Source organism: Pelobates fuscus, chromosome 9 (genome assembly GCF_036172605.1).
Source record: "Pelobates fuscus isolate aPelFus1 chromosome 9, aPelFus1.pri, whole genome shotgun sequence".
NCBI classification, from domain to species: domain Eukaryota; kingdom Metazoa; phylum Chordata; class Amphibia; order Anura; family Pelobatidae; genus Pelobates; species Pelobates fuscus.
Genome location: NC_086325.1, coordinates 70,866,440 through 70,880,371, shown reverse-complemented (window position 1 = coordinate 70,880,371; position 13,932 = coordinate 70,866,440). Strand labels below are relative to the sequence as shown.

General features: G+C 38.3%; 1 protein-coding gene across 1 annotated transcript; it reads right to left on the bottom strand.

Annotated features, from left to right (window-relative positions):
- Positions 1-987: 987 nt before the first annotated feature.
- On the bottom strand, positions 988-7,104 carry LOC134573770 (cis-aconitate decarboxylase-like). Its single transcript, XM_063433548.1, has 6 exons — positions 7,014-7,104; positions 5,716-5,770; positions 4,707-4,894; positions 3,881-3,985; positions 3,085-3,290; positions 988-2,392 (listed from the first exon to the last, which is right to left on the bottom strand). Exons 1-6 carry the CDS (start codon positions 7,032-7,034, stop codon positions 1,471-1,473), a joined length of 1,497 nt encoding a protein of 498 aa, XP_063289618.1. The 5' UTR covers positions 7,035-7,104; the 3' UTR covers positions 988-1,470.
- Positions 7,105-13,932: the final 6,828 nt, after the last annotated feature.

Here is a 13,932-nt window from a genome sequence, read left to right as displayed (position 1 = left end):
GTGTGAATATTGATGTGGGTGTTGGTTGGAGAGTATTACAGTTGTAAGGGCTAGTTGATTCCTGCTAAAGAGTTATGGTCCTTCATGAAACACAACTGGTGGTCGCTGAGGATACAAGGAAAGAAGGTATGGAGGCATGTGTGAAGACTGGTCCTGGTTACCTTTTCTCCATCACCGTGCTGGTGTTGCTGCACCCTTGGCTAAGAACATCAAGCTTGTTGATCCCAGCCAATCCATTGCTTTCCCACAGCAAAGCATTGGGAGGCTATTGCACATGCACTGCAAAATGCCTCATAGAGTTGCATTGAGTAGCATGGAGACGCTGAACGTAGGTTCTGCACACTGTGCAGCACTGATATAGGAAGCACCGCTAGTGGCTGTCTGAGTGACTGCCATTAGTGGTGTTACTAGGCAGCAATGAAAAGGCAGCGTTTACACTGAAAATCCTGCAGGGACAGGCTATAGACATAGTGCTCCTTTAACATTACTTTTGATCTGTCCATTAGTGGACTGTTTATTAAGTTTGCTGTTATTTCTCTTTACTTCTCATATACTTTCAGAGGTTGTTTTAAAGCATTGTTAACTACTCGATGTTCTAATGTACAAAAAGAGACACGCTCAATTAGTGAATAAATACAGCAAGGTTTTATTTAACAAATAATTACAATATAAAATGTGTTTTCACTTGTATAGTTTAAAGTCACAGTGATAATGAGAAAAATCATACATTTATTTTTTCAAGTAATAAAATAATATTAGACATAAAATAAAATAAACTTTTGTAAGAAGGTCAACTCCTCAAGTATATAACTTTATATATATATGTCGGTTTGTGGTATCGATAAATGATGGCAAAACATGATCTTCAGAAAGTAAGTCATGTTACCTATTTACTATTCATTTATAAAGCCCACAGTCAATAATTGTAGTTTATTATAAACTGGAGAGATATGGATTTTCTGCCTCTAAACTGTCATTACAGCTAACCGTGGATTGAAGGGCAGCCCAATTAAATCACACTACCCCGTTAAACTGAAAAGGGTTAAAATTACAATGTATTATTTATTTTTGCCACAAACATGTATTTGTCTTCGATGCTTGACGTTTGCATTGTAAAATGTGTAGAGATGCACAAAGATTATTTCGTAATTTAAATATTGCACTTAATCTGCCATCCACTAAAAGTGGGATCCTTTTATCTTTATTTTCCGTACAACTGTCATATTGAATAAAAAATGTAAATATTACCAGTATGGTGGCATGCCCTCTGAGTACATATGAAAAAAATAACATGGACCTTTTCTGCACAATGCTAGATATATGGCATCTTGCCATCGGGTTGCCCCAGTTTTTCAATTGATAAGTATGGCTTTTTGTGTTTTTGCCTTTTTTGATTTGTTTATTATAGTGTCAGTTTCTGTTGAGCTGTACAAGGTGCTCACATGTTTTCATATCTTAGCTAGAGACTAATCACTGCAGTAACAATGGTAACTGGGAGCTGTCTGTCACTTGTTCTATGTTCTCTACTACCTCTATCACCCCCTCTACCTGATCATCCCGAAGGACATGTCTAGCATTAGTGCGGAATTTCTTTTGAAGGGACTCTCTACTCAGTGGGTTCCTCCAATGCCCATAGAATGTGTCACATTTTCCTGTCACCATATCCCCATTTTTCATCAGTAAGGCTACTTCCCCATACATTTTATCAAAATTGGCTACATTATCTTTAGGATGCTCCACTATCACTTTACTCAACAGTACATGGAGTTCCTTGCGACAGATACTGTCATCACTGAATGAACCGATATTCACCTCACCATCCAGAAGGGCGGTGCAAGCATTGAACTGGAAAGAGTGGCGGGCTTCGTGTTCTGATTCAGGATAGGGCCTGTTAATGTATTTAGAGATTGGAACTCGGAGAACAATTGATTGGATGGCAGATGGATTAAAGGAGCCATACTGGCTTATGAATCTGTTTCTGACCGAGATTGAAGCATCTGCTATCCAGTGCATACCGAGGTGGGCTGGAAATGACTTAAATGCAATATCTTGGTTCTCCAAGAGGAATTCATATTCCTCTCCAGGTGCAGATAATGATTTAGGTTCATACTCTCCGTAGAAGGCACTGAAGCCTGAACACCCAGGCACATCATCGAAAATTAGAGGATTTGCCTCCATTCCTCTTGCTGCCAGAAGTGCTGCCTCAAGGCCCAGCCTGCTGGCATTTCCAATATGCAAAGGTTTGGCGAGTGTGGCAGCGTTCGCCATTGGAGCTCCAGCAAGAGAGGCTGCGATCGCCAATGCATGTGTGCACTGTTCTTGGTTCAATGAAAGAAGTTTGGCTGACGCTGCGGCACTTCCCATAGTGCCAACAACAGATGGTGGATGAAATCTGGAAGTGAAACAAAAGAAAATGACTATCTTAATATGCACGTTTCTAATAATTGGTATTTAATTTTACAAGGAGGGTAAGTATCATGCAGTCTGTAAATGTGAGTGTAAACCAATATCTGCATTATTAAATGAGCTTGGTTGATATCCAGTTTACCACTCAGATACATCTGGTGCACAGAGACCACAAACGGTGATTAAATAGATTTCCCTGACCCATTAATGTGCTAATTATATTTCAGCCATAAGTATGTAGTTGAAAATATATTACAGTGTCGGTGCAGACACTGATAAATCTATTCACAACCTCTGACAAAGTAATGCTGCACTGAATGGAATGCTATTGTGATCTCCATGTGTTCCAAATGAAAGTCCACATACATTTTAATCAATTTAGTCTGAATTTGTGCAAAGTTCCTAAAGTCACACTGATGGTCTTTTTTTTTTTTTCTTCTCATTTTAATTCAATCTCAATCTCAATTTATCCAATTGATAATATTTTTTCCTACATCATATAAATGTCACAGGAGGCAATCTTCCTCTATCCCCTTAAACTTCATTTACCCCCAGATCATTATTCATACAATAAATTAAACAATCAATGAAGACAAGAGCACGTGACAATTTCAGGTTAATTCAAATGGTACATGGAAACAATATAAAACATACAGATGTAATGATCAAAATACTCACTTTTTGGGAATATTTTGTGCTTCAGGTGAGAAACTCATCAGTCGTCCTTGTACCTCAATTCCCACATTAAATGCTATCAGAAGGTCCTCACCAGTGATTGTTTTGTCTTTTGAAAGCATTTGGGTCAATGCCAGAACTGCAGGTAGGACTGCGCCTGATGGGTGGGTAGCAGGGTGCCAGGTATCATCAAAGTCCATAGAGTGAACCTACAAAAAAATTGGAAATTAGAGAAGGACATAGACTAAACATATATTCTGTGTTCCTGCTACTTCTATATAGAACAATTTGCCCAGGATACTACAGAGATAACATAGATTAGGGAAACTACTTTATCAATGTTGGTTGCATCATGGTGGCCAATAGTAGATCCACAGATGTTGTAAAACTACACCTCCCATGATGCTTTTTTCAGCATCTAGAAAAAAAAAATTTGCAGCCTTTTCCTGTCCTTGCATTCATTTTCTTCAAAACACCTTTAGTGGAGGTCTCCAGTTATTTATATATGCATAGGGATTTGGGTAAGTGTGCAAGTAATTTAAATTTCTTTTTTATTTACTCTGGTAATTACGGCCGCTCAGAAGTAGTGGGAGTATGAGAGCAGTGCTTAATTTTCTATGTTTGTATAACACCAAAACACCTTCAGTGGTTCAATATGAAATTGAAAGTAAAAGAAATCAAACCTGTATGTTAACCATATAATATCAACCAGCCTCGGAAGCTACTTTTCATTTTCGAAGCAAACAAAATAAAAAAAAGCATTCATAATAACCAGGCAATATAACATAAACACACTTACAGCTACTCCGTTAGTGTAAGCAGCCAGTGTTGGAGAAAGCTTTAATCCCTTTTGGCCATAAACAGAGCACACAGCTGAACTTCCATGTGTTGAAACATGCAGATCCTGTGGAAATAGACAATTCATAATCAAATGTGAGTATTCCTTTTTAATGTCACACACAATATTTTCTAATAATGGAAGTTGTTTAATACCAAATCAGTCAGTTACAGAGCGTCTCAGACCTCCATATATTTGTCATTTTTATTTTCATGTGGTGACATTTGGCATGTAGGGGCATGAAATTAGGGGCACACTAGATTTGAGTCGGTAAAATTGGCATGACAGAATTACTGCAGCATTGTATCTTGTCTGTTGTGAAATAAGAAGCTGAGTGTTGTGGTCTGGGCCAAATGCATTTGAGTGTATTTAAGGTAACCATATAAACGATTTGTGTCCACTGAGTAAACCCCGCAGTATGAGTCACATTATCCCCAGATCCTAGAATGATTCTAGTCTGTTTTAGGAATTCCAGTCATTGTTAAATGGTGTCTCAACTGAATTATGGTACATCGGAATTGTTGTGAACTGAATTGTAGTAAACTTAAAACTGAGTTGTAATATTTAGGCTTATATCAGACTGTAGCAGAACTGGAGAGTTTTTCCAAATCAGCATTTTCACCTCCATTTTGGAATATCAGTTTTCAATTCACTACAATTCGATGCTTAGTGAAGAAACCTTTCACTAATTGCCTCACAGTATCTAACATACCCCCCAAACTCCCCTGGGTTATTTCCTTATCAACGTCATAAAAAAGTTCTACCTGTCAATTCTTATTTTTTTTACCTGACAATATTGCTTGATCACGTTGAATACGTGTGTTGTACTTCCCACAAGACCAACACCAATGTTGTCCAAGATCATACGCTTACTTCTGTGCCTTACAATCTCAGATAGGTGCTCTGGGCGAATCTTATGGATAAATGACGCAAAACTGTTTGTCACGGTTTCTTCTGGCTGATGGCCTACAACCACTGTAAAACACAAAAAACATTGAATATTATAAATTACTGAAATGTGGATTGTACGAATATAGAGTTTTTTCAAGTGCTCGGAAATCCACTACCAATCTCATTAAATAATGCGCTGTAACAGTATCTTATTTTAAAAGGTGTATCCTGATAACCCATCCATCTATTAAGATAGGATATCCGTCTTTACATCATTATTGTGCCACAAACAAGTTAGACCTCACCAGTAATAAATGTAGTAATCTAAAGCAATGTGCACTGATAACACATTAAGTGATCTGTGTTTTAATTTTAGAAAATCTTATGTCACTTTTGTACTTGTGCAGGAATTATGAATCACTGATATTCCTGAGGTCTCCTCCTAATGATATCACAATCTTATGACAGACAGGATCTAAGTCTGAGTGTGGGATTTATTAAAATACAGATAGGGCGGTGTTTGCTTTACAAGTGCTATTAGGCAATAGTTTTGTTTGTAATAAATATGAAAGTAATCTGAAATATTGTGAATTTTAGCTGCACTTATTTGCAACCTGTTTTCCAAAGTGTAAAACCCATGCCGCAAGCTTGCATATTTTGTACATTCTGGAAATCTGTCCTTAAGTGTACGTAGAGATGACACAGAAGTGAGTAGGCAGAATTGGGCAAGACGTGAGATGATTGCTTTCCTGTGACCCATTGCACAGACAGCAAAACACTGCACAACAATCTGACAGCAGGAACTTGTGCTCATGTGATGATATTGTGATAAACTTCAATGTTTGCGAGATATATTGTAGCAAGTTATCAATGATGCATTCATAATAAATACAAAAGGGAATTACCCTTCAAAGCCGTCTTGTGAATTTGCCTTGAAACTTGGTGGAGTTTCCGTGTGTTCTGTAATGAAAAATATTGTTATAATATCATTATTTTCTCATAGTTGAACATTTTATTGTATAATTTATTTTGCAATATTTGATGTATTTATAGATTGGTATTACAATTATAGACATGTTATTTAATTATTTTAACCTTTGGATTGTCGTGTCTATATATGTGATTCCCTGTTGGTCAGTGCATAGACAGTTATCCTTTTCTATCTAACATTTTGAAAGTGCAATATTGAGAATTAGTTTCAATTCATTCTGATTCAGTTTGTTTTGGTTTCACTTTGGTTTCCATTGATTTAGACATTTTGCCAAATTTGATTTGGAAGAAAATAAATTGCAAATGTCTAGTTTTGAACCAGAAGTCCATAATGAATGCCAACTTACAATACTTACAGTGCATTTATGTATGCAATATTTTTATATTTATAGTTTATGTTTAACATTTGAGAGATAGCAGTAGATGACAGCGAGATTATAATGTTTATAAAATGTATTGCGTAATGAATTTACAAAACATGTTGCAGTAATAGCTAATCATAATATCAGCTATCTTTCAAATCACTTGTATTAAGTAAATACGTACAAAGGGATCACAGATATCTGATCTACAGGGCTAAATTCTGAATTGTGTTAATTCAATTTTGAACACCAAATTGTGGCTAAAATAGCTAAGCTGTAACTATAGCAAATGTGATATTTTTTTCCAAATCAGCTATTTTTGCCTAAATGTTGCCAATTGGTTTTTAATTCGCTAGTTTACCGAAAAACATCTGGGCAGCGTTTTTCTCTTTCTATTTCCAAACCAAGTGTCCCTTTTTCTTATCTACCAACAAGTGATCTCCTTAGAATTCATTTTTACATTTTACATTCACAGTTGCAATTAATAAAATTTTAAAACGAAGTCAGAGATATTGTAATCATTGGCATTCGCAGCATAAGGCTAAAGTAAGCAAATGCCATCCCCCACACAATTGCCCCTTTTTTGATTTGAACTGGTACCTACGCCAATGCCTGTACATATAATGTTCCTGAAAAATGTTCTATGGGTTCCATTTGAATATAACACAGCTTTCAAGTGTTTTTTTTTTTAAACTGTTTTTAGAAATTTTTCTTTAGTAAATCTCCTACAATTTACAATATTTTTTAGAAATATTAAATATTTGATTAATCACCACAGATATATGTTTTCATAGAAATGTCATTGATTGCCAGTGAATCATTAGTATTCTCATTTAGAAAATACAACATACCTGCAGTGCTGATGGAATCATCTTGGATAAAAGTGAAGAGTATTTGGATAAAGTACCGCTAGCTATTTGCTCAGGTAAGCTCTCAGTGTGCTCTTGCCTTCTGCCAGTGGGTTTTTATATACTACTTCCAGTCTTATGCATGCCATATTACATCACTCTTATGACATGGGAAGTGGGTAGGGTTATCTCAAAAGTTTACACCCAGGAAATGTAAAATATTGCTGTGGGAAATTTTGAAGGAACTATAGGACAATTTTATATCTGTAAAACAAGAATGTTTGTACAGAAAGCTCACAGTTTAATTATCTCTTGCTAATGACATCCTGCTTGCAGTGTTCACACTCATATCGTGGAGGATTCAAACACATATGCATTTAAAATAGAAAATGATTTAAAATGATAATAGCTATGGCAGAATGTTTGACAATAATACATTTATTATTCATTTTACAAATCCTTAGAAGAGTAGGGTTGGGTGGTGTAACTGCATAAGGTAACATAATGCATTCAAAATGATGTTACCAAATCCCTAATTCTATATATTCAATTCAAAGTTACCGCTAGATCATCGTTTTTTCTATTTACGGTTTCCTCTCACTGTTCCCCTCTAAGATCTAAGTGATACAATTTATGGAATATCCTCCCAACGTTAGTCTTGTTCTGAGTTCCATCAAGTGAGCACAGAAAACCACCTGTGCCACCTCATTAAACCAATAGGTCACAGAGTTGTATTTCTTTTCTAGGCATTTGTGACGATATCAACCAGCATCACTGTACTATACAAGGTCAAGTATTTTTTACGTATTGACTTATATTTAAATATAGCGCTACACCTTTTAGTTTATTGGTATATTTTTTTGATGTATATGTGAAGATTACACTTGGTGTTATGGCAGCTATTGTTAAAAATATTTTGTGCATAGCACTGTATACACTTGCATATATCTACATTATTAGCAATAATATTTTCTATTTGCGCACAGAAAACCATCTGTGCCACCTCATTTAATTAATAGGTCACAAAGTGCGCAGATTGTTCAGGCCTCTTGGTATTTTTGAGGCTTGTTTCAACTGCACACTTGGGACACAATTTTGGAACAGCTTATAGATCCCTTAATATGAGAAGGGAAGGGGATGCTATGGAAAGTGGTGACAATAGAGGTGTGGAAGCAGGGACGTATTTCCCTCACGGCAAACAAGGCATTTCCCTTGGGCGGCAATTTCCAGGGGGTGGCAAAAAATGCAGCACCCAAATGCCCAGGCAAATACCTTGTTTGTCTCGTTTTATGGGAGCCCAAGAGCTGGCCGGCTGGCCACCTTTGGGCTCCCCCGGGGTAGGGGGCAGTTATTTTTCAGGCGAGCGGCGAGGGAGCACTTTCCCCTGAGCTCTCTGCTCAGCTCCCATGCGTGACCCGCAGTAATGCCGTGAGCTGGAATATGACGTCATATTCCAGCTCCCGGCATCAAAGTGCGGCGCGCGAGGGAGCTGAGCAGGGAGCTCAGGGGAACGTGCTCCCTCGCCGCCCGCCCTCCTGCCTGCCTGCACGTCCAGCCGCCTCCCTGCCCAGCAGCCCCACTTGACCCCAGGTGAAATATCCACCCGGCTGTCCCAAAAGTAGGGAGACTGGGTGGATTTCAATTAAAAAAAATAATAATATTAATAATAGTGAGTGGGGGAAATGTGTGTGTGTCAGTGAATGTGATTGAGTGTGTGTGTGTGTCAGTGAGTGTGTGTCAGTGAGTGTGTGTCAGTGAATGTTAGTGAGTGTGTGTCTGTCAGTAAGTGTCTGTGTCAGTGAGTGTGTGTCTGTCAGTGAATGTGTGTGTGTCGGTCAGTGAGTGCGTGCGTCTGTCAGTGAGTGTGTGTCCGAGTAAGTGTATATCTGTCTATCAGTGTGTCAAATCAGTGAGTGTGTGTATGTCATTGTTTTTCAGTGTATATGAGAGTGTATTTATCTATCAGTGAGTGTGCGCGCATGTCACTGAGTGAGCGTCTGTCAGTCAACGTGCGGCCTTGACAGGAAGGGGTGGGGAAAATTTAAATTGGGGGGGAGGGGGGTGCCCGAGCACCATCCTAAATACCCCACTGGGTGGAAGGTTTGGGCATTTATTGATCACTTAACCGTTTTGACTGTCTAGAATATATATATACACCTACAGACCTTCTGCGCCACAACCACTAGTTTTTGTTTGCGCTGCCATGACTATGGTCACTTGACTTCACTGCTTTGTCTTTTCTAGACACTGTAACTGAGGATTATATGCTAAATCTGTTATTACACATGGTTGTATAATATGTTTTATTATAATGTGCATTAAAGCATTCTTTTATTATACTACACCTATCCTATGCCCTTTCCTGTGATTCTTTTCAAATTATTATTTGTTACGTGTTTGCATCTCTATTTTTTATATATTGCTTGGTAATTACCTGTCTTAATTGCTATATTTATCTTTTATTTTTTTAATGTATTTAAATATAATTACTAGCTGTATTAGTCCAGTGGTGCAGATGCAATAAATGCTATTGTTTTACTCTTCTCTTTCTATATATACTTTGTATGCATGTATGTGTGTGTGTGTATATATATATATATATATATATAAATATATAGACTTGAGAATTAGTTTCAATTCATTTTGATTCAATTTGTTTTAATTTCACATGACATAACTTTAGATAGCCTCCAGATGGCAGTATTCCACATACATTTTTACAGGGAAGTCTGTAATGGCAAACAATGACAAAAGAAGCCTTAGAAAATTAGTTCGCTCACTTGATGCATTTGATTAGAAACATAATCATTTTATTTTAAAAAGAAATAAATTTTTTTTTAAAAAAGTAATTTTTAACATATACTTCCTTGCTTGATCTTTTTATAACATCCATACTTTAAGGAAAAATGTCATTTAAAAAAATAAGTATTGATATTTAACCCCTTGAGGACCGATGACGGTTCAGGACCGTCATCGGAAACAACCCCTTGAGGATCGGTGACGGTCCTGAACCATCATAACGGTATTGGGGTACTTACCTGATCGCCGTCATTCCCCTGACGGCGATCGGCGTTTCACCTGGTCTGGGGGGTCTGCCTGTCTGCCCAGGCAGTCTTCCCACGGCAAATTAGGATCCCGCGGCCACGTGATCGCTTTAACAGAGTGATCACATGGCCGCAATAGGTGCCTGTGTATCTGCCTTGTTACATTAGGGTACAATAAAATACAAAACCAATATTAATACACAATAAATACAACATTTTACATAGAACAGGTAGGAAATATATAATCAACCATGACAGGTGCATTCTGTTTTGAGGTATGTAGAGAGGGATCTCTTAAAGGACTTTAGGCTTAGGGAAGATTTTAAATTGTGCGGGAGGTCGCTCCACAATTGCGGTGCTCTGTAGGAGGAGGAGGATCGGGCTGCTTTCTTTTTGTATTGAGGTAGACTAAGTAAAGTGCTGGTACTGGATCGGAGGTTATAGGAAGTGGGAACAGCTGGGGAAAGCATTTTGTTCAGGTAGGGTGGGAGCTTCCCAGAAAAGCTCTTAAGCACAAGGCTGGAAAGATGAAGGGTGCATCTGGATTCCAGCAACAGCCAGTTTATTTCTTTAAGCATGTCACAACAGTGAGTCCTGTAATTACATTGTAGCACAAATCTGCAGAACGAGTTATACAATGTGTTGAGTTTATTAATGTGGGATTGCGATGCAGATGCATATACTACATCCCCATAATCAATGATTGGCATCAGCATTTGCTGTACAATCTTTTCCTTTACTGTTGGGCTTAGGCAGGATTTGTTTCTGTACAGGGCACCTAGTTTTGGATAAAGTTTAGATGCAAGCTTTTCTATGTGCAGGGCAAAAGATAGATTGGGGTCTAACATCATACCCAAGTATTTGAAAGAGTGGACTGCGGTCAGTGTGCCATTTGAATTTGTTTTGATTGATAGGTGGGAATTGTGTAATTTGTGTAATTTAGGTACCGTTCCAAAGATCATTGTGACAGTTTTGTCAGTGTTCAGGAAGAGTTTGTTTTTTGCGATCCACTTTTCTACCTCTGTAAACTGGTCTTGGAACACAGCCTCAAGCTGTAGATTGGATTTGCTTGCATAGATTACTGTGTCATCTGCGTACATGTGTACATTTAAGGATTTGCAGACATTAGGCAGATCATTTATAAATAATGTAAATAGTAGGGGGCCGAGAATGGAACCTTGGGGAACACCACACGTGACTGGGAGAGGGAGTCGCTGTCAGAAATGGACACAAATTGCGAGCGATCCGATACATACGATCAAAACCAGGTTAGCGAATGATCACCAATACCTGAGTTTTTGAGTTTGTGCAGTAGAATGTCATGGTCTACTGTGTCAAAGTCCTTAGCAAAATCAAGGAAAATAGCTCCAGTTAGGTCTCCTTGTTCCATGCGAGTTTGGATGTCATTGCAAACTTTTAAGAGGGCTGTTGTAGTGGAGTGATTCTGGCGAAAACCCGATTGATCAGGGGTCAGATAGTTTGATTGTTGGTAGTACTCACATAGTTGCGTATGGACACATTTTTCTAAGATTTTTGACAATACCGGGAGCAATGATATTGGGGGCGATAGTTAGAAACCAAAGTACCAAAAATAAGTACCAAATAAGTACCAAAAATAAGTGAACCTCTGTTTTTAATCTTTCAAGATTCTTTTCTTTCAGGAAGTGTTCCGGAGGATTGGAGGAAGGCAGATGTGGTTCCTATATTCAAAAAGGGTTCAAAATCCTTGCCTGGAAATTATAGACCTGTGAGCTTAACTTCTGTGGCTGGTAAAATATTTGAAAGGTTATTAAGGGATAATATTCAAGAATTCCTTGAGAAGAATATGGTTATCAGCAAAAATCAGCACGGTTTTATGAAGCACAGGTCATGTCAAACTAACTTGATTGCGTTCTACGAAGAAGTAAGTAGAAGTATAGATCAGGGTGTTGCAGTGGATGTGATCTATTTGGATTTTGCCAAGGCATTTGATACAGTTACACACAAAAGATTAGTGTTCAAACTCAAGGAAATCGGTCTCGATGAAAATGCTTGTTCTTGGGTAGAACATTGGCTTAAAAACAGAATACAAAGAGTTGTCGTTAATGGTAAATTTTCAAGCTGGACAGAGGTGGCAAGTGGTGTCCCTCAGGGGTCTGTTCTGGGACCCCTTCTATTTAACATTTTTATAAATGATCTTGAAGACAGCATTGAAAGTCATGTTTCAGTGTTTGCAGATGACACAAAACTTTGTAAAATAATACAATGTGAGCAAGATATTACTTTGCTGCAGAAGGATTTAGATAGACTGGAGGACTGGGCACTCAAATGGCAGATGAAATTTAATGTTGAAAAATGCAAAGTTATGCACTTCGGCGTAAAGAATACACAAGCAACGTATACCCTTAATGGAAGCGAATTAGGGATAACAACACACGAAAAGGACTTGGGAATTGTTATAGACAACAAACTATGCAACAATGTGCAATGTCAATCAGCAGTGGCCAAGGCCAGTAAGGTATTGTCATGCATGAAAAAGGGCATTCATTCTCGGGACGAGAATATCATTTTGCCTCTCTATAAATCACTGGTAAGACCACATATTGAATATGCTGTGCAATTTTGGGCACCTGTTCTAAAGAAGGATATCATGGCACTAGAAAAAGTGCAGAGGCGGGCTACAAAATTAATAAAAGGAATGGAACATATCAGCTATGAAGAAAGGTTAACAAATTTAAACCTATTTAGTTTAGAAAAACGTCGCCTGAGAGGGGATATGATAACATTATACAAATATATTCGGGGCCAATACAAACCATTGTGTGGAAATCTATTCACAAACCGGACTTTACATAGGACACGAGGCCATGCGTTTAGACTGGAAGAAAGAAGATTTCGTCTAAGGCAAAGGAAAGGTTTTTTTACTGTAAGAACAATCAGGATGTGGAATTCTCTGCCTGAAGAAGTGGTTTTATCAGAGTCCATACAGATGTTCAAACAGCTACTAGATGCATACTTGCAAAGACAGAATATTCAAGGATATAATCTTTCAATGTAGGGTAATAACTGCTTGATTCAAGGATAAATATGACTGCCATTCTGGGGTCAAGAAGGAATTTTTTGTCCTAGCTTGTTGCAAAATTGTGCTTCAAACTGGGGTTTTTTTCTTTTTGTTTTTTTTTTTCTTTTGGATCAACAGCAAAAAACAGGTGTGAGGAAGGCTGAACTTGATGGACGCAAGTCTCTTTTCAGCTATCTAACTATGTAACTATGTAACTATGTAACTATGTAAAGTAGTGTCACCACTTTTATGGATAGGCACTACTCTCGCAGTCTTCCACAGTTTGGGTATGTATCCAGACACCAAGGATTCGTTAATTAGAGTTGTGACGGGTTTAGCAATTGCCGGCGCACTGAGCTTCAACAGCATTGCTTGGATTTGATCAGGCCCGGACTGGTTTTTCATTTTTAGATTATTAAGATGTTTTTTAATGACACTAACAGGTACAGGTCTAAAAATTAATTTGTCTATATTGGGCCTGTGCAAATTTAGTGGGACCTGATCCACATTTGTAGTTTCAGGATGCGTGTCATCAGTGGCGTACACATGACCCATGGGGCCCCGGTGCGAAAATTGATCCGTGGGCCCCCCCCCCCAACCCCCCGCGCTTACTCTGGCGGACCGGGGCCGCAACACATTGCAGCGGGCACCTGGTCGCAGGGCTGCGAACCCTGCGACCGCGGTATGTACGCCAGTGCATGCAGATGCACACACACTTAAAGGACCACTACAGACACCCAGATCACATCAGCTCAATGAAGTGGTCTGGGTGTCAGGTCCCTCTAGTTTTAACCCTGCAGCTGAAAACATAGCAGTTTCAGAGAAACTGCTATGTTTC